The 24,118-nt window shown below is 50.2% G+C and overlaps 1 protein-coding gene across 6 annotated transcripts in view; it reads left to right on the top strand.

Moving 5' to 3' along the window:
* The first annotated feature begins 9,256 nt into the window (after positions 1–9,256).
* The window catches only part of SLC37A2 (solute carrier family 37 member 2), a 24,925-nt gene continuing 10,063 nt past the window's right edge, over positions 9,257–24,118 (top strand). For 3 of the 6 annotated variants that reach the window (XR_004351040.1, XM_032639565.1, XM_032639567.1), the window contains exons 1-3: positions 21,416–22,090; positions 22,545–22,638; positions 22,775–22,853. Coding sequence is in view for 5 of the 6 variants with exons in the window: in XM_032639565.1 (XP_032495456.1) it covers positions 21,938–22,090; positions 22,545–22,638; positions 22,775–22,853 (326 nt within the window). In the remaining variant the exon portion in view is untranslated. Of the gene's footprint in view, positions 9,414–9,681; positions 13,664–16,286; positions 22,091–22,544; positions 22,639–22,774; positions 22,854–24,118 lie in introns of those variants that run through there. The other 3 variants (XM_032639568.1, XM_032639570.1, XM_032639569.1) reach the window with 3 other exon arrangements.

Genomic DNA, 24,118 nt, shown 5'->3' with positions numbered 1-24,118 from the left:
GGCATGGGTTTCTGAAAACTGTGGAGGTGTTTGTTATTAGTCTAGGAGACTAATATAGTGTAAGTGGCTTATACTGCAGTGTCTGTAGTAAGTCAGTCTACAGTAAGTATAGACTTACATACAGTGGCTTACGCTGGAAAATCCATTCATGAAGGAATGTCATCAGGCACAGATAAACAGTGATAGCTGGAGACTTAGTTAATGCTCTACTAAATATGTATTTTCTTTGTATTACATTTTCTGAACTCCATACCTACCTCTTCCTCTTCACCACTGGCAAAATGGAAATGTTTGGATTAATAGCCATTAATGAAACTTAATTTGACTCCAGGAGTAAGATGCAATTAGATCCATACAACCCTACACCTGGCCTGCCAGGTGGCACAGGGTAGGGAATTCGTCTAGGCTGAGGTATAGTTCTATCTGACATAGAGGAAATAGGCTGTGATGCTCATTTCAAGACACCCTGCTTTGAATTGATGAGCCAGTTATCCCAGTTTCATCATACCTCGTGCTTCTGTGCTTGCCAGGAGTACTTCATCAGCTAGTGTTGGGACTGTAAGCCTTGCCAGGTCAGATATACAGGGAGATTCCCTGGGACTGGTTCCAAACTGGGTATTGCTCCTGTGTGAATCTCACAGGACTGAGTCTGGCCCCTTCTTGGGACTGTAGGGTGCTGGGTGCAGGCTAATAACATTTGGGTCAAGAGAGCCCCTTAGGATTAATAGGCCTTTTGTTTGCCTGAAATTGTCCTTCCAGTTCTCAGTCTTAAAATTTTACTCACCCTTAAGGCAAAGGATTACTGCCACCCGCTCTATGAAAACCTATCTGATTTCTCTCAATCAGAAGCAATTCTTCCTCCTGCCCAGCCATAGTATCCTACTTGTATGCAGTACATAGTTTTTCTGCCTTACATGATAATTGTTTATATACATTAAAAGACAATTTTCAGAAAAAAGTAAACTCATGACTTTCATACAGATATTAAAATGAACATGTTGATATTAAAGTGAGCATGTGTTAGACTTAAACCCCTAAGGAAAATAAGCAGCTGTTATAACTAGTTCCAAGAAAAGGCAAAAGAAAAAAAATACTCATATTTATATGAATAAAGGAACGTTGTGAAAGTTCAAATGGAGACAAAACTGATTTTCTTCTATAGTTATTTAAAATTTGCAGAATTGTAAATTAGATCAACTATCGGCTAAAATCAGATAACCTGGAGGGGAGTCCTCTAGCCAATGTGTAATTTTCCACTGAAGCATAAAATGTTTTCTACAGCTTCCTTTGTTTTGATCCAAAATAGTCTCCAAGAAAGGCTATTCTTGATGACAACCTAAGACTGGTCTCATTAGATTGGGTCTAACTATTCATATAGGTGCAGCAAGAGTGTTAATTTAGGATCCAGGTCTTCTTAAGTTTGCTTTACTGGAAGCTTTTATAAGGAATTTCAGATTTGATTTTTTTTACTATTTGTTAATTAACCAGACCGAACGTTTATTCATAGTTCATCTGTTTTCAACCTGATTGTATTTGTTAATTTTGAGGCTTGTGTGTGTATGTCTTAAACCTCCTACCGTGCAATAAATAGACGAGGACTTGATAAGACTTGAGGGACTTGACAAAGTCACACAAGGAGTTTGAAAGAAACGGATGAATTTTCTGTTTTGCTTTTTTTTCCCCTAGAGATGCCTGGGCATATGCCCCTCTCTCTGGCTGAACCTCTGTCATTATAAACTGGAAAGAACCTGTACAAATTCCTGAGTAGGGGTGGGGGGGAAAGGTTTAGAAATAGGGCTCAGTCAATAGAAATTACTAGAAGCATACGGTGAACATTTAGATGATCTTGAATTCAGAAGAAGGGAAGACTTGGATCTAAGATAGGGTTAGGACTAGGTTTAGGTCTCACTCCCAGGAATTTCAGTCTCCAGCTCAGTTCCTGCATCTTGCAGCCTGCCTCACATATTTTACAAGGAATGCCAACAGCACACTAAGAGCCAGGGATCTGAGACCAGTGCAAAAGAGTTTTGTGGAGAAATTATAGGGTGAAGGTATTGTTGGGCCAAAGGAGACATAAGAGAGTTTTCCCAGATCTGGGGCCTGCCTTTGCTGCCATGGACACCGAAGGGTAGCGAGAACATCTCCGGTTTATATAGTGCGGCACTAGTTTGTTTATCTAGAACTTCTTTAATCTGACTAGTAAACTTCTCCCTATAAAAGACCTTCCCATTCTTGTCTGTGAAAAGCATCACAGTTCTTTAAAGTCACATGCTTCTCATTTCTAAATCCACTTTCCAGTTTTCCTTTGTCCAACCTGTTCTCCCTGTTTCATTCCTCTTGCTTTACAATGGTGCAGTAACACTGTGCTCCCGACTGTAGATATAAGAGAGCAGCAGTGAAAGGCGGGGAGGCATGTCCACAGTCACCCCAGGGGCTGAGAAGGAATCTGATCTTATGGAGTGGCCCTGGGGAGAGCTGGTATCTTACCTTTCCACCACCACCATTATGTGATTCAGAACATGCCTGTTTTCTTCTATAAGCTTAAATTTTCTTGTCTTTGGAATGGGGAGGAGTATTATCTCCTAGCCATAAAGCGGTACAGAAGAAGGCGTTAGATAAAAGCAGAGTTGGAATAATTTGGAATCAAGGGAATAATGCTGAAACCTGTACTCTTGAAGGCAAGTTAGATGTTAACTTGAATTAGCATGGACAGCTGACCTTGCCACTCCACAGCATATTCTGAAAAGAAAAGATTTATATTAAAAGGTAAATTTGTACCAGCCCCTGTTTCTAGAATTAGCAAACTGAAAACTACTAGGAAGAACTAAAAAGTTGACAAAGAGCTCCTTTTTTTTCCACTTTTTACAAAACTTTTTTAAAAACCATGATATATATACAGGAAGTTGCAAAAATAATTCAGGGAGGAAACTTTACCCAGTTTCTCCTATAGCTATAGCACAATATCAAAAGCAGACAGTTGGCATTCGTTCTATGTGTGCCATTTCCACACGTGTTGATTCATATAAACACCACCATGATCAAGATACAAAACTATTCCATCACCGCAAAGACCTCCCTCATATTACTCCTCGAAAGTGACACTCGCACCCCTCCCTGTCCCCACATCCCTAACCCCTGGCCACCATTAAGCTCCTTGCCATCTCTATAATTTTGTCATTTCAAGGAAATGGAATCATACAGTACGTGGCCTTTTGAGACAGATTTTTTTTCACTCAGCACAATGCCGTTGAGATCCATCCAAATTGTGTGTAGTAATAATTCTTTTATTTGCTGAGTAGTATTGGGTGTACCATAACTATTCACCTGTTGAGGGACATTTTCGTTGTTTCTAGGTTTTTGCTATTATAGATGAGGCCACTACAGACATTTGTATACAGGTTTGTATGGACAGAAATTTTCCTTTATGGAAGGCAACTAGTGGGCTGTATGGTGAATATATGTTTAGTTTTTTAAGAAAGTGACAGCATGTTGGATCATGTTTTTAATCCTCTCTTCCAGGTGGGTGGTAGAAATTCAGGTTTCCTACTTGGTCTCAGTTGATACCCGTGGGGTGGTAGAGAAGGGCATCTCGCTACAGCTTGGAGAGTGGGAGATCGGCGTCCCTACTGTGCCTCCACTGACACCACCCTGCATGAGAGGGGGAGGGGCCCTCCTTACTGCTCCCCATATGATCTCTGCTGACACCATGGGGGTGGGGTGGGGGCGTGCTCATCACCACTGGAAGGTGGCGAAAGTCCTGGCTTCCCAGAACTCGGAGTTCCCTGACACCGCCCTGATGCCCTGATGGCGGGGCTGGGAGGACGCCTCATTCCAGCCAGGTGCAAACGGAAGTTGAGGCCTCCACTTTGCCTCTGTTGATAGAAGTGGGGCGGGCTGCTGTGCTCTCTGTAGTGTTTGGGTGGAGGGGCTGCCCCTTTCTTGATCCTTTACTTAGCTGGCTAGCTTTTCTTGGAGTTTTTTCCTTTCCTTTTTTGTCTGTGCTGTTGATGTTTCTGGACTGGGTGCTGGCTTCTCCAGAGCCCAGCCCAGGATAAATGAAATAAAAAGCAACCCAGACAAACCACTACTGTGTCTTTCCTCAGATCTCGAGTTTCCTAGCTAATCTTCCTTCTTCTCTCCACTTTTTCAGAATTTTCTTATGTTGCTGTACATATAATGCCCAGGGTTTTAGCACTTAGCAAGAAGAATAGGGAGAAGTGAGTCTATTCCATCTTGATCCAGAATCAGAGGTCGGCAAGGGCTTTTAAATGGCCATTTCTCCTCTAAGAACATAAATCTGATTGTGTCTCAACCCTTCTTGAAAACCTCCTTTTCATAACTCCCAACTGTCCAAAGGACAAAATCCCAATCCCTTAACATTAACTTTGAAGGCTCTTCGCTATTTCACCACAAGTAAAAACAGTCATATCTTCAGCAACTCCTCACTGTGCATGTGTGGTCTCCAGCTACACAGAATTTTTTATGCACCATCTCTTAAATAGACCACGCTTTTTCATGCTCTGCTGTTTTGCACATGCCTGTGTCCATGCGCTCTGTTGGTCCTGCCTTTCTCTTCTTCTCTACTTGGCACGTGCCCAGCTGTGCTTCACATCTGCTTCTCATATGACCTACTGTGGAGCATCTCAAGCCTCTTCCAGGGTCATCTGATCCGTTCTCAGGGCCTCCTTAGGAGGATGAACATACCTCTTTAACCTGCTTCTTGTTTGAGTCAACCTGTTCCTCTAGGGCTCTTTGAGGGGGAATTACATCCCTATACATGTCTGTCCCATTCAACTGTGACTCCTTTGAGATTAGGGGCTGTGCCTCTCTCATCCTGCCTGGCACATAGTTGGCACTCCAAAAGTGTTGATTAAATGAATATATTAATGAATTGTTACTTTCAGATACTAGAGCAACCAAAACTTGTCCTCAGCTTGTGTAAACAGACTACCTGAGTCTGCCTTTTATCGTTACCTTATATTCCTTTTTATTTTTCCCCCTGAACAAAGCAACTTTGGGAGACCATAATAGTTTAACCACTTGCCCAATCTGCTCCTCCCTTCCCAAGGACTGCCTCCTTTCAGGTTGTCCGTATACATACCTGCTGCCACCCCGGTTGACTTTTTGAGAGCAGGACTGTCCCCTTGTTTGGCTGATAGTGGTCCCCAAAGCCCATTCTTCAGGCCATTATGAGCCATCAGTCCAGTCTTGAATAGACTGAAGCCCCTCCTTTTGACCAGTTGTATCAATGCTGGGGCTTTCTTTGCCAAGCCCTTCCGAAAAATTGTCTTTTATTGAGAAACAAAATCTTTTTGGATACATGGGCACCTTGCTTATTTATCTTTTGATTATGTTGGCTGGAAGAAGTTTAAAAGCAATTCTTCTTAGCAAGAGTTCAGCATCTGATATATTTGAGATAATAATAGCTTCCTTCATTTTTATGACACTTTACTTAACCCATACATCCATCTTTGTCAAGCCCAAATTATTCCACATGTATTATCATAATGTTTACAGTAACTCAGTGAGTGAAGTTATACACACACACACACACAGATACCCTCACACACACACACACACATACACACATACCCACATACACACACAGATACCCCCCCACACACACACAGATACCCACATACACACACACACAGATACACACACACAGATACCCACATACGTATACATTCACACACACACACACACACAGATACCCACATATACATTCACACACACACAGATACCCACACACAGATACCCCCCACACACACACACAGATACCCCCACACACAGATACCCACCCACACACACACAGATACACACACACACACAGATACCCACATACACACACACACACACACATACCCACATACACACACAGATACCCACACACACACACAGATACCCACATACACACACACACACACAGATACCCACATACACACAGATACACACACACACACAGATACCCACATACATATACATTCACACACACACACAGATACCCACATATACATTCACACACACACAGATACCCACATACACACACACAGATACCCACACACACACACACACAGATACCCACCCACACACACACAGATACACACACACACACAGATACCCACATACACACACACACACACATACCCACATACACTCACAGATACCCACACACACACAGATACCCACATACACACACACACACACACACACACAGATACCCACATACACACACATATACACACACACACACAGGATATTAAAGACTTTGCAGGTCAAATCTATTCTGTTACACCCATTGATACTTTTTAAGGACTCGATCCTTTGGCGCCTATATTTTGTTCTCATTTTTAACGGCCATCTGTTTCTATCAGTTGTAGTCAATATCTAATCCTCAAGCTGTATGTTTGCTCATGCAATATATTAATTGCTCCACTTATCAAACCTATTTAGTATGGCCAGACACTTTTTATATGCATAATTTTAAACTCTTACAGCCACCTTGCAAGATAAATGTTATTATCCACATTTTACAGATGAGAGAACTGAGGTTCGGAGAAGTAGGAGAGCCAGAGCTGGCTCTGCCTCAAAACCCATGTTCTTTTCACTACACTTGGCATCTCAATCAACAGGCCTAATATGAAATTGAACCTTTAAAAGGTTGAGTAATCCCAATTTCTCCTAATATCTCAACTCCTACCCCACTAATCAAGGGTCTGGGTTTTGACTCTATCACAAAAAATTGTGCTATTCTCTGTTCAGTGAGACAGAAGTGGGAGAACGGAGATGTGTTCAAAGAATGATGATCGTGTGTGTGCAGGGAAACGCGAGGGTTCTGCTGCCTAATGGCTTGTCCTCGTGGCACTTGTTCTCACAGACTTTCTCAAGAATTCAGGTCCCTGGGTCCCTTTGAAAAAACCAGGGAGGACACTCGTTGCTATATCTAGAAGGACCTAAACGGATAACTGACTACCCAAAAAAGTCCCATGGATGGTCAATGAAACTTGCTAGCAATAGGAACTGGTATTTGATGGGCAAAAAGGTCATTATCTGCCGGCGCCTGTTTTCAGGTGTCTGATACTAAGGCATAGTAAGCATTTTTGGCCAATTATAGGGCTACCCACAATAAGAACTAAGGCTCTCTTTCTTTAGTGTGTGGTTCAATCGCTCATCCCTTCCCTCCTTATTGCCTTCAGATACTACTGTCCACACCCTGCCAGGTACGAGGAGGTAGCATGTGAAGGGGGCCAGATAACAGGAAGGTGAGTCGAGGGCAGAGAGCTTGTGTAGCTGAGTGAAAGAAGTATCCTTCTTTGTCACTCCCCCAGGCAGCAGGAAGCGAGGATACTGTCAGGTCACACACAGGAGCAAGTGAGGAACATTGGTAGGACTGTCCCTGCTGCCATCCTGGCCCCTGAATTCACAGGAAGCCACTAGGACAAGGCAAAGACTGTCTCAGGACTGGCCCTGCTCCCAGCCACTCACTGTTACAGCATGAATAAGAGCCATACCACCACGAGGGCGTATTCTTTATGCCTCTCTGAGGGTTCCAGCCACAGACAAGCATGGTCCCCTGAGGGGCACAAACACACCTTCTCCAGAGGGGCATGTAAAATGAGCGCTAATGCGTCTTATGCGTTGGCTTCTCTCTGTCTGGAATGGAAAGATAGACATTCCCCACTGCTGAAGTCTGGATAGCACCCCTGGAGCCCTTGCTGATATCCACGTACTCCTCCCGTGTAGCTTCAAGTGACCTCAGCCGCTTCCCTGGCTCCTCTGTATTCAACTTTCTTCTTCCCTCTAGTCCTTTGGACACAGGCAGCTCTCTTCCTGGTGATATCAGCTCATTATCCCATTTTATTTTCCACCCTTAATCTGCCTTCTTTCAGGCCTAATGTCTTTTGGGTGTTACTGACCCCAGAGCTGTCCATCATACGTTCTGGGACAGCGGGTGTCTGCTGGGATTGTCCCAGGCAAACCAGCATGGGTAGTCAGTCTTCTCAGATGGATAATGCCCACCTCCCTGACCTGTAAGAACGAAATGAATGTACATCTGGGCACCCTGTGTGGTATAATTAAGGGCTGAGTTAGCTGCTGGTAGCTGTGCTCTTCCTCAGTGTTTCAGCTCCGTACCTTAAACAACCCAGCACAGCTTCTTCCTTCTAACCCCTGTCCCCTTTCCTTTGTAGTTATCTACCTCCTGCCCTCTTCTGTTTGTTACTGTCTTCATTTCTGCCACGAGACCCCTGCCCCTGACTGCCTGGCGTTACCAGAGGGTTTTACAACTGTTTACCTCTTTTTGCCTGATTCCGGGGCTGGTAGCGGCCAAGCCCACTCTCCTGGGTCTGAACCTGTTTGGTGTAGCTGTTACTGCCCTTCTCTGACCTTGCACTTTGGGTCTGGGCACTCCTAGGAGTGAGGGGCAGGGTGGGCTTAGGGCTGAAATCTATTTGCCCAGACAAGTTCCTAGTTCATGTTCTATTAACCATTTTATTCTCCAGGCCAATGCTTCCCTCTATAGTTAGTTCACCCTTGGGTTCATAGACAAAGATCTCACAATCACTGCTTTTTATAGGTGGAAACATACCCTGGAAATCTTCAGGCTAGAGGTCTGCAGAGCACTTTTAAGAGCACGGAACTCTGCCTCAGAGGGGCCCTTCACTGTTGCATGGCTGCGGGCCTTCAGAAGGGAGAGCAGGAGTGGCCGCTGCACAGTCACCGTGGGGAGTAGAGGCAGGGTGGGGGGTATCAGTCTCTCCGTGGACGAGGTGCGGTAGGGTCTTGTCTGGCTCACCGCGTGATCTGGAATCTGAGTGGGACAGAAAGTCCCTGTTGGGACACCTACGCTCCCAGGGGGCGCTGGCACTCAAATCAGCGTCCTGTGGGACGCTGGCCCTCCAGCCTGCCTCAGTTTCCCGATCTGTGTCTGCGCCACAGCTAATCAGGATAGGAAGGCACTGCAGGAGCAGCTGAGGGCAGACGGAAGGTCACGCAGAGCTGACTGAATCTAGGATCGCAGCTTTCGGTTCCCCGGAGGGAAGTGAGCCGACAAGCGCAGACCAAAGGAGAGGCCCCAGAGGCTCGGAGGGCCGCGGGTCCCTAGCCCGGAGGCAGAGCACGAGAAAAGTCCGTGCTCGAGGCCGGCCGTAGGATGGGCAGTGGGCGTGAGCTTTGCGCTCGGCCGGGCCCGAGGGCGGTCAGGCGCAAGGGGGCGGGGGCTGAAGGCCACGGTTTGCGGCGTCGGGGCGGGCCGGCCGGCGGGGCATTTAAACTCTGGGGACTGCCAGCTCGGGGCGCGTGCCCAGCTCTGCATCCTCCTCTGCTTCGGCTTCGCTTCGGGTATCGCCGGGCAAGATGCGGTCTTCCTTGGCGCCGGGCGTCTGGTTCCTCCGCGCCTTCTCCAGGGACAGCTGGTGAGAGGGCCTGCGGGGTGGGGGGCGCCGGGCCAGGACGGCCTCCCTCTCCCTCGGGTTTGGCGGATCCAACTCGGGCGGCCGGGAGTCCCAGCGTGCTGGTGGGGGGGGGGGGGGCGGGGGGGGGGGCGGGGGGGGGGGCGGCGCGGCGGCGGGTTCTGACAGGATCTGGCCGGTCGGCGGGGAGGTGGGTGGCACGCACGCCCTAGCTCGCTCCGCCTCCGCAGGACCCCTCCCTGGGAGGCTGCCCAGGAGAGTCTCAGCCGGTGCCCGTTTGCATCCGCACCTCCAGACACGCACACACCCCCACCCGCCCCCAGGGAGACCTTCAGAGCGCCTCCTTTATGGCTGAGCACCCGGGGGAGCCGGGCTTGCAGGCTAGGGAACCGAGGTCAGGGCGTGGCGGAGTTGCTGAAAAAGTGGCCATTGGAGTTGTCGAGTGGTCCTTTTGGTCTCTTTTGGCCCTTGGATAACACGAAGGCCAGAACCCAGTGGTCCTGGGAGCTTGCCTTGAGGGTTTCTGGGCCCAGAGAGACACCCTCCCGGGAGGGCATGCGTCTCAGATCAGAGCAGCAGCTGCACCTCAGCAGGGTAGTCACCCCAGCGGCGGGCCAGCGGCTTCCACAGGAGTTTTCCTCCTGACCAAGGAGTCCTGAGGAGGCCGCGGATCGGGGGGGGGGAGGGGGGGGTTGGGGGTGTGGTGGGGTGGAGGGCTTTCAGCTCATTCTTCATCAGAGGCCACACTGGAGCAGTTTGCTTGGTCTGCACAGAATTTTGGTTTTGTTTAATATTGTGTTAGTTGCCATCGTTTACAAATTATAAAACAACGTAGATAGCCAGATTCCTCGCTTCTCTGATGTAACAGTCTCAGGCTTAAATTCCCCAATTATATCATTAGGGGTAGGAGCCCCTTTTAGATGGAGTGCAAGCTCTTAATATGGCCAGCTTGTTCCCGTTTTAAAACAGAAAATCCTGCATCCCGAGCCCCCTCAGTCCTGGGCAAATCAGGATGGTCAGTTGGGGACAGTCTCACACTCCCAGGCTTCCTCACTCACTGGGGACAGTCCTCACACTCCCAGCCTTCCTCACTCATTTAGATTATTTATTTGGTCCTTTTTGAGTTTAGGACTCTTAAAAGATATTTTTCAGAAAAAAAGATCATGACTCTCGTAAGGATATAAAAATGAACATGTGTTGAAAAGATTTTATTTCACTCATAATGAGGGTGCCAGAAGATGTTATAATTGACACAAAAGAAAAACCCAGGGAGGGGAGAATGGGGGGTTATTGTTTAATGGGTACAGAGGTGCAGCTTGAGAAGATGAAAAGGTTCTGGAGGTGGATGGTAATGATGGTGGCACCCCAATACGAAGGTACTTGATGTCACTGAACTGCATACTTTAAAGTGGTTAAACGTTAAATTTTATGTTACATATATTTTACCACAGTTTTGAAAAGAGAATACAAAGAACGTCCCCATTTGTAAGTTAGGCATATTGAGGCAAAACTGATTGGGAGGGAAGACTATTGAAACTCTGTCAGTTCATGGACATATTTTATATGACTTACCAGTTACTTACCACTTCATGGGATTCAAGCTCAGTGAAAGACAAGAATCAGATAACTTGGAGGGGTGTCCTCTGGGCAATGCACAGTTCTCCAGAGAAACACACATTTTTTTCCCTACAGTCTGCCCTGCTGGGATCAAAAATAGTCTCAAAGAAAGATTATTCTTGATCACAAAATAGGGTTGGTCTCATTAGATTTGATCTGATAATCTATATACATAATTTACTGTATAGGCCTTGTTAAGTTCACTTTGCTGGAAGTTTTCATAAGGGATCTTGGATTGGACTTTTAAAATCCTTCTATTATTTACTGTTCTGAGATTAGGAAGCCAAGCCAAGAAACTGTCTCCACTAGGTTTTACCTGCTGTACCTATAAATTTAGGCAAATTCCTCTCTTCTTGAGGTCCCCCAAATATCCTAAGTTTCCTGGGCCTGCCAGGGAGTGACCTTCCTGATTTGTGTGTAAGGGAACACAGTAAGCCAGTTTTCTTAGGCGGGTTTTGTATTGACTGTCAACCTTAATTCCTTTAAAGTGGCAGCAATATCTGATTAAATGAGCATCATTGTCAAGTACGACATTCCAGGCAAGGCCTTGGTTGTAAAAACAAGTTTTCTAATATGTTCTGGTTAAAAAAAAAAAAAAAATTCCTATTGAACTTTTGCAAATAACCATATTTTATAAAAAGCAAGAAGACTCGAAAAAAGTTTCTGAATTCCGAGGGGTCAGGCAGGGAGAATAAGGTATTTACAAATGTTTCAGTTTACAAAAACAGGGTCTCCTAAATTGTTATGGGTTACAGACAGCTTAAGAAGAAAGAGAAAGGGCTTTCTTATATATTCAGAAGATTGAACACTATAACAACATCAGTAATATTCCAAACGTGACAGTCATTCCTTATCAGTTCTTTCAGTCCTAAGTGATTAATTCTTGTTCTGCTGAATCTGGGGTTCGCAACCACATAAACCAGTCAGCTTCTTTGCTGAAGAGTTTTGGAAATCCTGACTCAGTCCACTGGTATGTTCTTAAAGATATCTGAGTGATGTCATCAGGAGTCCGTATGTACCTGGTCCTGTGCTTTTCTGAGACAGTTCTTGTTTGCTGAAGGTAAAACCTTTGGCCTATAGCTGACTGCACATCCTTTAGGGAGCATCAGAGTAGAACAAAAACTATCTGTAAGGGACAGAGACCTAAAGAGGTATGGATTAACTTATTAATGATAATTTTCAAAAGTGAATGATATGATGAGAATTCATGACAAGAAAAATGCAGCTAACAAGGAAGTCTGATTATTCCTGAGGTATGTAAAACAAAATAAAGCCAATCCAAAAAAAAAATTAGACAATGTCTAAAAACACACTAAGGCTAATTTCAAAGAAGACAGTGAACATTATATCTGATTCATAAAAATGATGAGCATAATTTTTATAGAGGAAAAAATCTTGAGATATATAAAAACCCCAATACATAATTTACATAATGTACAAGGAGATACCAAGAATGTTGACTGAAGAGATTTAGTAAGTCTGGAGTAAGTCCTAAACATCTACGTTTTAATAAAACTCCATAGGAAAGTCTGATGTACATCCCCAGTTGAAAACCACTGACCTGGAAGATGCTAGATTCAAATTAAAGAAGTAAGGTTGCAGCCCAGGTAACATTTAAAATCATAGCTGAAATCATGACTGGTAACATTCTACTGTTACCACCAGGCAAAGCACCACCAGGGTGCTGATGCATAGAAACAGACCATAGACCAAGAGGGCATTGAGAAACCTTTAGAAATTTCTCACACAGCAAACAATTTCTGAGATACTTATATAAGTGAAATATTCTACGACTCTTTTTTTCCCATAATAAACAAAAATATATCTCATTACCGTATATGTTCAAAGTTGTATCTCTCTGCCACTATTGTTCCTAGTAGAGTCTTATTCGTATACATTAATTATACCCTTTAACCAAAGTAACTTATATTTCAGAGAAAATGAGGGGCAGGGAGAGTGGATCACTGTGAACAGCCTGTCCCACTCCAGCATTTTAGAAGAGCTCAGGAGGCACAACTCCACAGGCACACACGTCACTTACACACTTGTTAAAGTGTGACTCCAACCACTGTGTTCTCCCACATCTCCCGGGTTTAAGACAGATCCGGATTGAAATCCTCTCACCACTGTGTGCCTTGTGTAGTTAACTTCTCTGGGACTCAGTTCCCTCGTGGGTGAAAGTCAGGTGGGTTCTTGAAGGCAAATTGATCCGTGAACATCCTTGACCTCCTGTGGCTGATGGAGGGCGCACGATAAGTGTTCCTTTACTTCTTTCCTGATGCATGGAGGTTTGGACTCCTAACAGACACCGAACGTCAGTGTAGCTTCTACTGTAGGCACGCTATCGTGTTACACTGTGAGGCCTACAAAGATGATTAAGACACGGTCCTACTTTCTCGGAATTAAGGATCAAGCTGGAGAGAGGGAATGTACCCTCATTATCACATTTGCTGCTTCCACCTGTACCCGAGGAGGGCTTTTAAGCAGAAGTGAAGAAAGCAGACGGTCCTGGAGCAGGACACCAGAGGGTGGGCTGGCCCTGAGCTTTGGATTCCTTGTTTGTACCGTGAGGATACTTGTAACACCTACCTCGTCAGGTCGCTGTGAGGATTAAAGATTGTCTCGAGATGCAGCAGGTAAAATACTTAGATCAGTGCCAGGCTCATATTAAGCACTGACTAAACATTAATTATTGACTATTTTTCTACTCGCATTTCCTACTGCTCTGTACCAGGCATTGTGTTTGTGGTTCACTGCAAGGTCTTTATTTGTTTCCCCACCTAATTCCCCATTATATGGGGATAATGAGGCACAGAGCAGTTATGGACCTGGTCAAGCGCCGCATAGCTAGTAAGTAACTGAGGTGAATTTGAATCCAGGTTAGTTAGACTCCCAAGCACGGTCTTTCCTCCCGATTAGAGTGTGGGAGGGGAAAAGAAAACATAGCCTTTGGACTTGAGACAAATCACTAAATCTCTAAGTCTCCAGGTCCTTGTCTTTCAAATGGAAATAGCAATATACCTCTATCCCAGGGTTTTAGTGAAATTAAGGGAGAAGATATGTAAAGCACTTAGCCCAGTGCCTGGTGTGCACTTAGTACTTGGTAATTGCACGGTGCTTGTGAGTTTCTGTGGCGGGAGGGTTTCATCTACATTAGGAGGAACAGGTAGCATTTGTCTTGGTGGACCTGGAGGTATTCTGAGTGGAGCCGTGGAGCTGGCGAAGGCACGGCAGTGAGGACGTAGCCTGTGTTGTCAGCACTGGTCACGTGCAGCCCCAGCTGGTGGGAGCCTGGGGCTTGAAGGCGCGGTTCTGGACAGGAGGCTGAGAGGCAGGTGGCACGAGGTGTGCAAGCAGAAGGCAGAGACTGAGGAGTTTCTGCCCAGGAGGATGGCACTGCCCCTCCTTCTCCCGTCAGGGCCCCCGGGGTCAGGCAGTGTCCTCGCAGGAGCCACAGCCCCTCTGAGTCCTCCCAGGCCCTGGGCCTGGCCGGTGCCCCGCCTTCTGTGCCAGCGTCCGCGTGGGCACGTCTGGGGACAGATGGCAACGTGGGCATCTTGCCAGAGAGATGAGTATGGCTGCTGATTCTGGGGCTGGGCCCGCTTCCTGGGGCCTGTGGGGAGGGAGCAGTTCAGGGCTCGAGGAGAGGAGCCTGTGGGAGGAGGACCAGGTGACATTCCTGCTGGATGAGCAGGAATGTGTGGGGCACTGGGCAGGCAGGAAAGCAGGGGCCGTGAGCTCCCAGCTCGCTGCCCTCCCCCAAGCCCGCCAAGGCCGAGGCGGGCTGGAGGCTGCAGCGGGGACCAGTGGCTCTGCCCGCCGGAGTTTGCTGAGGTTCTGCTGCCAGATGCATCGCATCTCATTTCATCAACCCTTATGGACATCTCATGTGACAGGACTTTACTACCTTAGTCAAAGGAAGATCAAAGTGAGGCTGAGAGGCGAAATGTTATCTCAGTTCGTCTTTAGGGCAGCCTCATGTGACAGGAGTTTACTATCCCATTTACAAGAAGCTCAAGCTGAGGCTGAGAGGTGAGACAGCTCGCCCAGGGTCACAGCAACAGAACCAGAAGCTAAGACGCAGCCTCTTTTGGTTTAACGGCCTTTTCCCTATTCTGCCATGGCCTCAGACCAGGGACCCAGATGCTGCAAAGTAGCTTTCTCTTGTCTTCCTTCTCTTCCTGGTAACTGCCCAGGGATGCCCGGTAAGAGCATCAGAAAGGGCTCCTTAAAAAGAGTGGTGTGGGCTTCCCTGGTGGCGCAGTGGTTGGGAGTCCGCCTGCCGATGCAGGGGACACGGGTTCGTGTCCCGGTCCGGGAAGATCCCACATGCCGTGGAGCGGCTGGGCCCGTGAGCCGTGGCCACTGAGCCTGCGCGTCCGGAGCCTATGCTCCACAACGGGACAGGCCACAACAGTGAGAGGCCCGCGTACCACAAAAAAAAAAAAAAAAAAAGAGTGGTGATGGCAAGAGGCAGCTCCGAGAAGGAAGGAGAGAGCCTGGTGGAGGATCTGGAAGGCTGAGCCCACCGTCTCTGTCCCCACCCCCTTCCCTTCCTCGGGCTCTTCAGGCGGACCCCCAAAGAGCATGTGACCTGCGTGGCTCCCTCCTCCACCCGCACATGACTGCTGTCTTCTCCCCAGCCGCCTTCTGCTTCCTCTTCCTCTCCGCTGTTTCCTCTTTCCCTCCTTACACAGCAGACTGATGCGCACCTCCCTGGCTTTGGGTGGGGCGGTCGGCCTCAGGGACCACGCACTGGTCTAGAAGGCAGCCAGGCTTTGGGGGTGGTCTGTATGGATGGCCAAGACCTTACTTCTTCCCGTCAAGCTGTGCCACCTGAGTGCTGAGGTCAGAGCTGAGTGGTCCCGAAGCAACGCCAGAACTGGAGTCAGACACCAGGGTTGGAGTCACTGCAGCCCACAACGCCCCCATCTGATTGTCCCCAAACTGGTGTGTGGGGTGGGCGGTATCACTGCTCTCGTTTTGCCCACTGGCTCGTGCCTCCTCCCCTGGGTCCTTCATGCTGGGGAGAAGGAGTAGGTGAGGGTGGGCCATGGGCCAAGCCTCCAGGGAATCCCGAGAGGAGGGTCCTCATCTTAGCTCCCTGGGGAGGAGGGCCCCGCCACCATCAACGCATTCCCACCTGTGCTCTTTGCGTAGCCGCTCTTCAGAAGAGAGACCACCAACTGCCCGCTGACCACTTCTTCCAAACCCTACCAGCTCTCACACTCCTCCAGAGTTTTTCCAGGTACCTAAACGAAACCACATGCTGTAGCTAAAAGCCACGTCTTTTCATTCTGTCTGAGCACTCAGGCTTCCCCTGCCTAGATTCCTTCTCAAGGCAAAGCAATCTAGCTTATATTTTCCACTCTCCTAAAGAAGACCATTATCTTATCTACTCATTCCTTCTAGAAAGTCCCGGGCTCCTTGTGCTACTGGCCAATGGCTCCCTTCTCTGGGAAGGATCTTGGGACCGAGCCCTGTCAACCTGATGCCCCTGAGCAAATGCCCAGGTTCCATCTGGAGGAGGGGCAGTAGGTGGAGGAGTCCTTGGGCTGGCTCTCAGCCCCAAGAGGGCTTTGTTCCTCTGTTCTCAGAGGCCCTCCCAGACCTGGCCTGTCCTGTCCCATCTTGTCAGTGGAAGGCCTGGCTCAGGGCTCTGCCCTGTGCTGTCTGTTCCAGGCTGGCCTTTCCCTACCAGGGTGTGTCCCAGTGGCAGTGGAGGGCTTGGCAGGGGGCGGGGTGATGGCATTGTCACCATCGGCCTGGTTCTTACTGTCCCCAGCCCTCTCTCCTTTTCAGATCTGCTGAGTCCCGGGACAGGCACATCCAAGGACAGGCCACCAAGTGGCACTTTCCTCCGGGCAAGTGTCAAGGTCACCTGCAGCTACAGCCAGTCCAGTCTGTCCCAACCTGAGTAGCCCGACATCTACTAGCTGCCCCAGACTTGGCTTAAGGGCTGGGCTGAGGCAGGAAGTGGTAGGGATTGGTCAGTGAGGGAGTTTAATTCCCTGTTGGCCTGCCATGGGGATAGGAGCCGTCAGCACCGTGGGCAATGTTGTTGCAAAGCAGGGAGGGGGATGCAGGGGCCGGGGATGACTGGGCAGACGCTGGAGAGAAGACACCTCTTTCCACTGTCTCCTGAGGTCAGCACCCTTCTGCTGGGCTCTCTTGTTTTCTGTTGTGATGGTGGTGGTAGCAGGTCCTTTGGGGGTTTTGTTCGTTATCTGTTGCTGCTTTGGCAGACTTGTTCTTTGCCCCTACCTCAGAAGCGTTTCTAGTGCAGAGTCTTAATGAGGTCCATAAAGCTATTAGCATGCTCATTTGAAAGAATAAGTTGGACTGTCAGCTAATAGTTAAGAGATAGCTAGTCCACCTCTCTATCTGACTTAGTTACTCAGTAACCAGTGCCGTGTAGGGGGAGGTGAGACTCTAAAAGTGCCATCTCTTGCCAACACACTTAGAGGGTCACGGGGTGGGCACCCTGCCTGGAACAGTCTGTGGGCCTCGCCACGCATGTTCCTGGGTCTCTGGCCTGCTTGCCCAGCCTGGCCAACACCTGGGCTGCCACCCCTCCCCCTCGCAGCTGCCCTGGGGCAAGCTAGGCAAAGCTCGACTGTGTATTTTCCCCCCTGCTCCCTTTCTGGGGCCTCTTGTTTCTGCAAGAAGGGCTTGTGAAAGCAGAAGTGAAACTTGCGGGTTCTCCAGGCAGCAGGAGCGCGTCAGCTATCTTCCCTGTGAGCTACTGTGAGTTCGACAGCCTGTGTGTCAGCCCAGCCCTTCCCCGGGCCCATGTCCTCAGTCCCCTTTGAACTATGGCACCTTGGCCTTTTTCTCAGAAGAGCTGCCAGAGTGGAATGGAAAGAGGACTTGACTAAGGGGAGGCCCCAAGTATGCTCTGCCCAGCTAGCTGTGCCCCTCTGGGCTCATGCCGCCATTGTGCTGTGGTCCAGGCAGGGAGTCCCAGAGGGGGCCAGTGCCCATCCTAGCATCGCACAGCAGTCTGAGGTCCTTCTGCCCCACCACCTCCCTCCCTGTGACTCTCCTGCTATCTTGGGTGTCAGGTTTCCTACTGAGGGATGGGATTAGAGCTGAGAGAAAGGTCAGGCCGAGCTTCTGGACAGGGCTGGAATCTGGCAGATCAGCATGACTGTGGATCTCTGCTAAGTCTCCCTGTCTACTCCCAAGGGAGAACATGGGTGGGCCCAGTGGACCAGCCTCTGCTGTCTCCCCGTTGCAGGCTCCCGCATGCGCACTGGTAGCTTCGGGGCATCTTCGTGTCCCTCTAGCCCACCTCTGTATACCAGGCATGTGGGAGGCGTGGCCATGCTGGCCTCCAAATCCCTACCTTACAGGCAAATCCAGGGCCTGGAACCACCACCACTCAGAGGAGTTTGGTGCTAACCCACACCCTGCTCACCTCCCGTAACAGAGCAGCACGGGCTGCCTCCGCCCCCTCCAGCTTTCCTTCCTCAAAATCTGAAATCGTAGTAGCTGTCATTTTTAAGTGTCCACTGGGTGTGAGGAACATGTAAGAGCTGTCCTATGCATCATCTCATCAACCTGTCAATAGCCCTATGAGAAAGGTGATAAACACTACTTTGCAGACCACTAACAGGTGTAAGGAGTGAAATCAGGTTTCGCCTGATTCCTAAGTCCTTGCTCTTTTCTCTTACAGAAACCAGCTCCCTGAAATGCACCACCGAGGGTCTCCCTAGAGGGTGGCTGGCAGTGTGGATGAGGCAGAGGGAACCAGCCCTACCTTCTGCGAGGAAGCTTGTCTGGAGCTTCCCAAACTAATCAGCAGGGCAGAGCCCTGGGTCTTCATCTGGCTTAGCCTGGGAGGTGTCCGGAACCCTCTGACCTAGAAAATCCCACCCCTCTTCAGTGACTCCTCATCACCCCAAGAGACAGTCGAAACTCACCCTAGGCCCTCCATGACCTGTCCCCTCCCTCCTTCCCCACTCCTTCACCTTCCATGCTTGGCCCAGTCCCACCTTCCAGACCTCTGGCTACATAGAGTTCCCCAGACAGGTATTATTGCTGTTCACGCCTCCGCACTTTTGCACACGTACTTCCCTCTCCCTGGCGCCGCTTCCCGCCCCAGCCCTGGTGGACCTGGCCACCTCCTGCTTGTTTGTGAAGATTCAGCTGAAGCCTCACCTCCTGAATCCTTTCCTGACACTGCTCCCATCCCAGCTGGTCTCCGTGTCCCTGCTTCCGTGTCATGCAGGGCTGCCTTCTTTTATGGCACTGTCGCACCAATTCTGTTTGTCTCCCTGCTGACCTGCGAGCTCCTGGAGGGCAGAGGTCTCTCTTAACAGCTTCTCTGGGTCCCTAGCACAGTGCCTGGCATATGGCAGGATGTGGATGGGAAGGCAGTCCTGTTTCTGTCAGAGAGAATCGAGATGTCAGAAATGGGCCTGGGTGTGCCTGCTGTCCTTTCTTAGCTTCTGCCATGCAAGGTTGGGAGGGGCAGGACTCCAGAAGGCAGATAAGGAAGAACACTGGGGACCACAGGCTGGAGAAAACCAGGGCAGGTGACCTGAGGTGGGCAGGTGTTGGCACTTGGGGCTGAAGCAGTGTCGTGGTGGGAGGAGCGAGGGAGGAGAAAGGTGGCTGCCAGCAGGGCTGTGCCATTTGATCCCTCATCGTGTCTGAGCATCTCCTGCGTGGGCTCGGCATGGCTGAGTTGCAGCCTGGGCCTCCCTGCCTGGCCTGTCAAGGAAGGACAGTCAGTGCTGGGGGGGTGCTCAGTGGGGCCTGGGGATCCTTCAGGCCCAGAGGAGATCTGATCTGTCACCAGGGTCAATGGCTGTATCCAGGTGGCAGCCGAGATAGACTCAGCTGATCCCGGGGGGTCATAAAGGTGGCCCAACAGACACGTAGGGACTAGGGTGAGAGTTACATTGTGTTCCCTGGTCTTTGAGCTAGATGTGGTTGGCACTGTCCTCCGTGGGCATCTGATGAGGAAACCGGAAGCAAAAAAGGCTTAGGAACTTTCATTTGGTTACACAGTAAATTAGAGTCATCCCTCAAAGCTTTCAGCTTTTTTCCAGACTCAGCAGCTCCCCGGGCAGGACACTGGTGAGTGTTATCTGTAGGGCTGTGATTTTCTTCCATCTTGTGCACTTTGAAGAAGCCTCACTGGGCAGCCTCTCCAGTTCTCTCAGAGACACCCCCAACCCTGCCACCAGATTCTGGAAGTTCCTGAGGTAGGAGTCATGAGCCATTTGCCAAGTGGAAAACATTGCTGCCACCAAGCTTGTGTATGTCACAGGGTCACTGTGACAGTCCCTTGGAGTAACCCCAGATTCCCTGGAGAACCCCTGGTGACTCCCCCCCAGCCATGCACCCTCGGCAATGGGGAGCCAGAGAGGCTGGGCAGTAGAGAGAGCATAAGATTCAGCTAGAGAGAGCTTCGTTCTTAGTGGAATGGAGAGCCACCGAGAAATGTTAAGCCAGGTGACGGCGGGGGCACATGTACCTTCAGTCTCTTCAGAAGATAAACTGTGAGGCAGTGGAGGGAATGAGACAGAGAACGAGTCCAGGGGTGAAGGGCCCTGGTAGCCCAGCCTGAATTCAGCCTCTGGTCTGCTGAAACACCCCTTCATCTCACAAGCAGGAGCCTTCGCGACATGCTTGGGAGGAAGTGATTTGGGGTTTGGAGGCAGATCCCTGGAGAGGGCAGGCTGAGCCTCCAGTGTCCTGGTCCTTTGGTTCGTGGATCCCAGGGATAGAAAGGGTTTCAGGCCCCCTTCCCCTTCGTCCCCACCTTCTCCATGGGCTCTTTAAGAAACCAAGGCTCTGGTCTTTCTCCTGGGCTAGAGTCCATGCTGAGGTCTATTTTCCATGTACTTCCTGGCTCCCGGCTGCTGACTCGTCTCAGCTGATGCTGTGACTCAGGAGGACATGGAAGCCCTTCCTCAGAGCCTCGGCAGAAGGGGAAGGGGGAGCACTCAGTGGAAACTTCGGTGGTGCCTGGCTGAACTGTTCTTTCCGCCCCAGACCAGCGCATGGGATGAGAAGCACTGTGTGAGAGGGCCCATGTGATGTGTGAGCCACAGATGGAAAGGATGACCCCTGTGTCCAGTGGAACGGACTAGGGCAGAGGACCTGGGTTCTGTCACCAGCTTTCCTTCTGTTGCCACATTTCCAGCTAGGTTTTGGGCTGCAGCAGGTGCTGTTTCTGCCATGTTTTTATTTTTGGCTGCATTGGGTCTTCTTTGCTGCGCGCGGGCTTTCTCTAGTTGTGGCGAGCGGGGGGCTGCTCTTTGTTGTAGCGTGCGAGCTTCTCATTGCTGTGGCTTCTCTTGTTGCGGAGCACGGGCTCTAGGCACGCAGGCTTCAGTAGTTGTGGCTCACGGGCTCTAGAGCGCAGGCTCAGTAGTTGTGGCACACGGGCTTAGTTGCTCTGCGGCATGTGAGATCTTCCCGGACCAGGGCTCGAACCCGTATCCCCTGCGTTGGCAGGCGGATTCTTAACCATTGCGCCACCAGGAAAGTCCCGACCTCACTTTAAAGACAGACCCTTCTCCCACATCAGCCTCCTGCCGGCTTCCAGCATGTCCAGTATTTTAAATACAGTTCTATCTCCCTGCCCCCATCTCTCACACACACAGAGGCACCCCGATCTTAGTGAGGCCAGAGAGAAGCAGAGGTGATGGGCAGTGGTAAGAGCAGGAGGGGGTACTTTGGTGTCGTCTAGGGCGCTGATGCTGGGCTAGCTCTGTCGGGAGGCCTCGGTAGCAGGAGCAGGGACATGGGGCCCCCCGAGCACTCTGGCCTCTGGCGTCTGTTCCTACCCTCCCCTTGGCCTCTGCCCCAAGGAACTTGTGTCTGGAGGGGAGCCTGATGTAGAAGAGTTGGTGGTGCTGCGGCTCTGAGGCTGCTAGAATGGGCACAGGTGCATGCTTCCTGGACACAGTAGAGGCAGAGGTCCGAGCGCCCTGCCAGCCCAGCTGCCCACCTCTCCCTGCAGGTACCGAGGCTTCATCCTGCTGATCACTTTCCTCATCTACACCTGTTATCACATGTCCAGGAAGCCCATCAGTGTTGTCAAGGTGAGGCTGGCCTGGGCGTAAGGAAGAAAGCAGGAGATGCTGGGCCCCAGCAGAAATACACTTCCGTAGAACGGTCTGGAACTCGGCATATAACCATCCTTGTTCCCTTACCTTGGTCACTGAGCCCGCTCCTTCCCCCTGGCAGAGTCCCACTTTCAGCAGTTCTCTTTTCCCAGGAGAGTTTCCTGGGTTTATTCACCAAGACGGTGGTGTCGGGGGCTGCGGGTGGAGCCAGAGAGCAGACACCCTGGGCCCCATGTCTACCCTGCGCGTAGACCCCCGTTGCCCTTCACCGAGGCTCTGCTGTGGCCACTTGCCCCTGGAGCCAGTTCTTGCCGGAGGAGGGAGCGTGGGGTCCGGTCGAGGGGGGCAGCGGGGCTGGTGTGTTGGAGGCTGCTTGCTCCTTTCGGGGCCGCAGGATGCCCCCTGACCTGTGCACCCGTGGCTCCTCCAGAGCCGTCTGCACCACAACTGCTCAGAGATGATCCAGCCCATCGGCGACACCCACAGGCTCAACGACACCACGTGGTGCAACTGGGCCCCATTTGGTAAGAGCGGGGCAAGCTGTTCTTTCCCACAGCCCACTCCCCCTACCCAGGAGAGGGTCAGCCGGGGCCGGAAAGGGCTTCCTGCAGGGGCGTCCAAGCAGCCAGCCAGCTTTCTGCCTCTCCCATCGGCTTTCAGACCAGAGCAACTACAAGGAACTCCTGGGGGCAGTGGACAACGCCTTCCTCGTGGCCTATGCCATTGGCATGTTTATCAGGTAAGAGAGAGGCGGAGCCTGTGACTGCCCGCAGCAGAACCGTTCAGAGCTGCTGTCTCCCCTTGGCCGACCTGGGGGCAGCAGGGTCAAAGGGAAAAAGCTCGGGCCCCCCCACACGGAAATGAGACGACAAGACTTGCACACATCATGTCAGCCCGTAGCCAGCGCGCTCCCACGGTTACCGAACCTGCTCCTTCACTGGGCCAGCTCCCACTTTCAGTAGCTCTTTTCCCTGGAAAGGCTTTTCTGCATGTCCTTTTGAGTTTATGCACTCAGATGGCAGTGTCAGTGGTGTGGCTGGGAAATGGTTTGTCCTAGACCGGGGTCCTTCAAGGATAGCCCTGGATGCTAGGAAGACCCCAGCACGGCTTTTACGTAGCAAGCATGATGTTTGTTCCCAGGAATCAAAGATGACTGAGGCAGGGTACCACCTCCAGAGAGCTCACAGTCTAGTGGAGTGACCGATAACAGCAGCTAGTTATAAAGCAGTGTGGTGGCTCCCAGACAGGTGGCTTCATACGGGGCGCTCTGGGGGCTCCGAGGGGGTCACTTAGTGTGAGCTGGGATTAGAGAAGAGGGGTTGGGAAAGGCTTCTTGGAGGAGATGACACTTGAACGAATGAAGAAGAATTGGGCTTGGCAATGCAGAAATGGCTAGGTGGAGGGAATGGCATGGGCAGAGTAAGGCGAGTGTGAAACAGCATGGTCTGGGGGCACAAGTAACAGGTTTACCAGAGTGTAAAATGCAGGAGATGGGGCTGAAGAATGAGGTCATTGTGTACCAGGCCGTGGGCACAGGAGAACCTCTGAAGGGTGGCGTGTTCAGATTAACATGTCAGATCGCTGTGAGGGTGACGGAAGGTAGGTTTGAGGGAGAGTAGGACTGAGTACCAGGTCACACTAAGGAACAGATCTGATAATAGCTCAGCTGAGCTTTGAGCAACGCCTGAGTGAGAACAATAGTAATAGAGATGATAAAGTAACGACGCACTGGAGAGATGTAAGTAAAAGGTACAGGTCTTGGAGGTTGCTTGTGAAGGGTGGGGCGGAGAGGCAGGAAACAGGTAGCCCCGTGGTTTCTGGCTTGAGTGGCCAAACGTGGTGGCGACATCCACTCAGATGAGGGGCACAGGACACGGGGCAGGGTGGGGGGCAGAGGCAGAGGCGTTCTGATTTTGGAGTTGTTGAGTGGCAGTTGTTTTGGGGAGCATCCCAGTCAGGATGTCTGGAAGGCATCTGGATATGATCGTGAAGCTCTGGGGGAGA

This window comes from Phocoena sinus, chromosome 8 (genome assembly GCF_008692025.1).
Source record: "Phocoena sinus isolate mPhoSin1 chromosome 8, mPhoSin1.pri, whole genome shotgun sequence".
NCBI lineage: Eukaryota > Metazoa > Chordata > Mammalia > Artiodactyla > Phocoenidae > Phocoena > Phocoena sinus.
The sequence above is the reverse complement of the archived record's forward strand: the minus strand, read 5'-3'. Positions and strand labels throughout refer to the sequence as shown.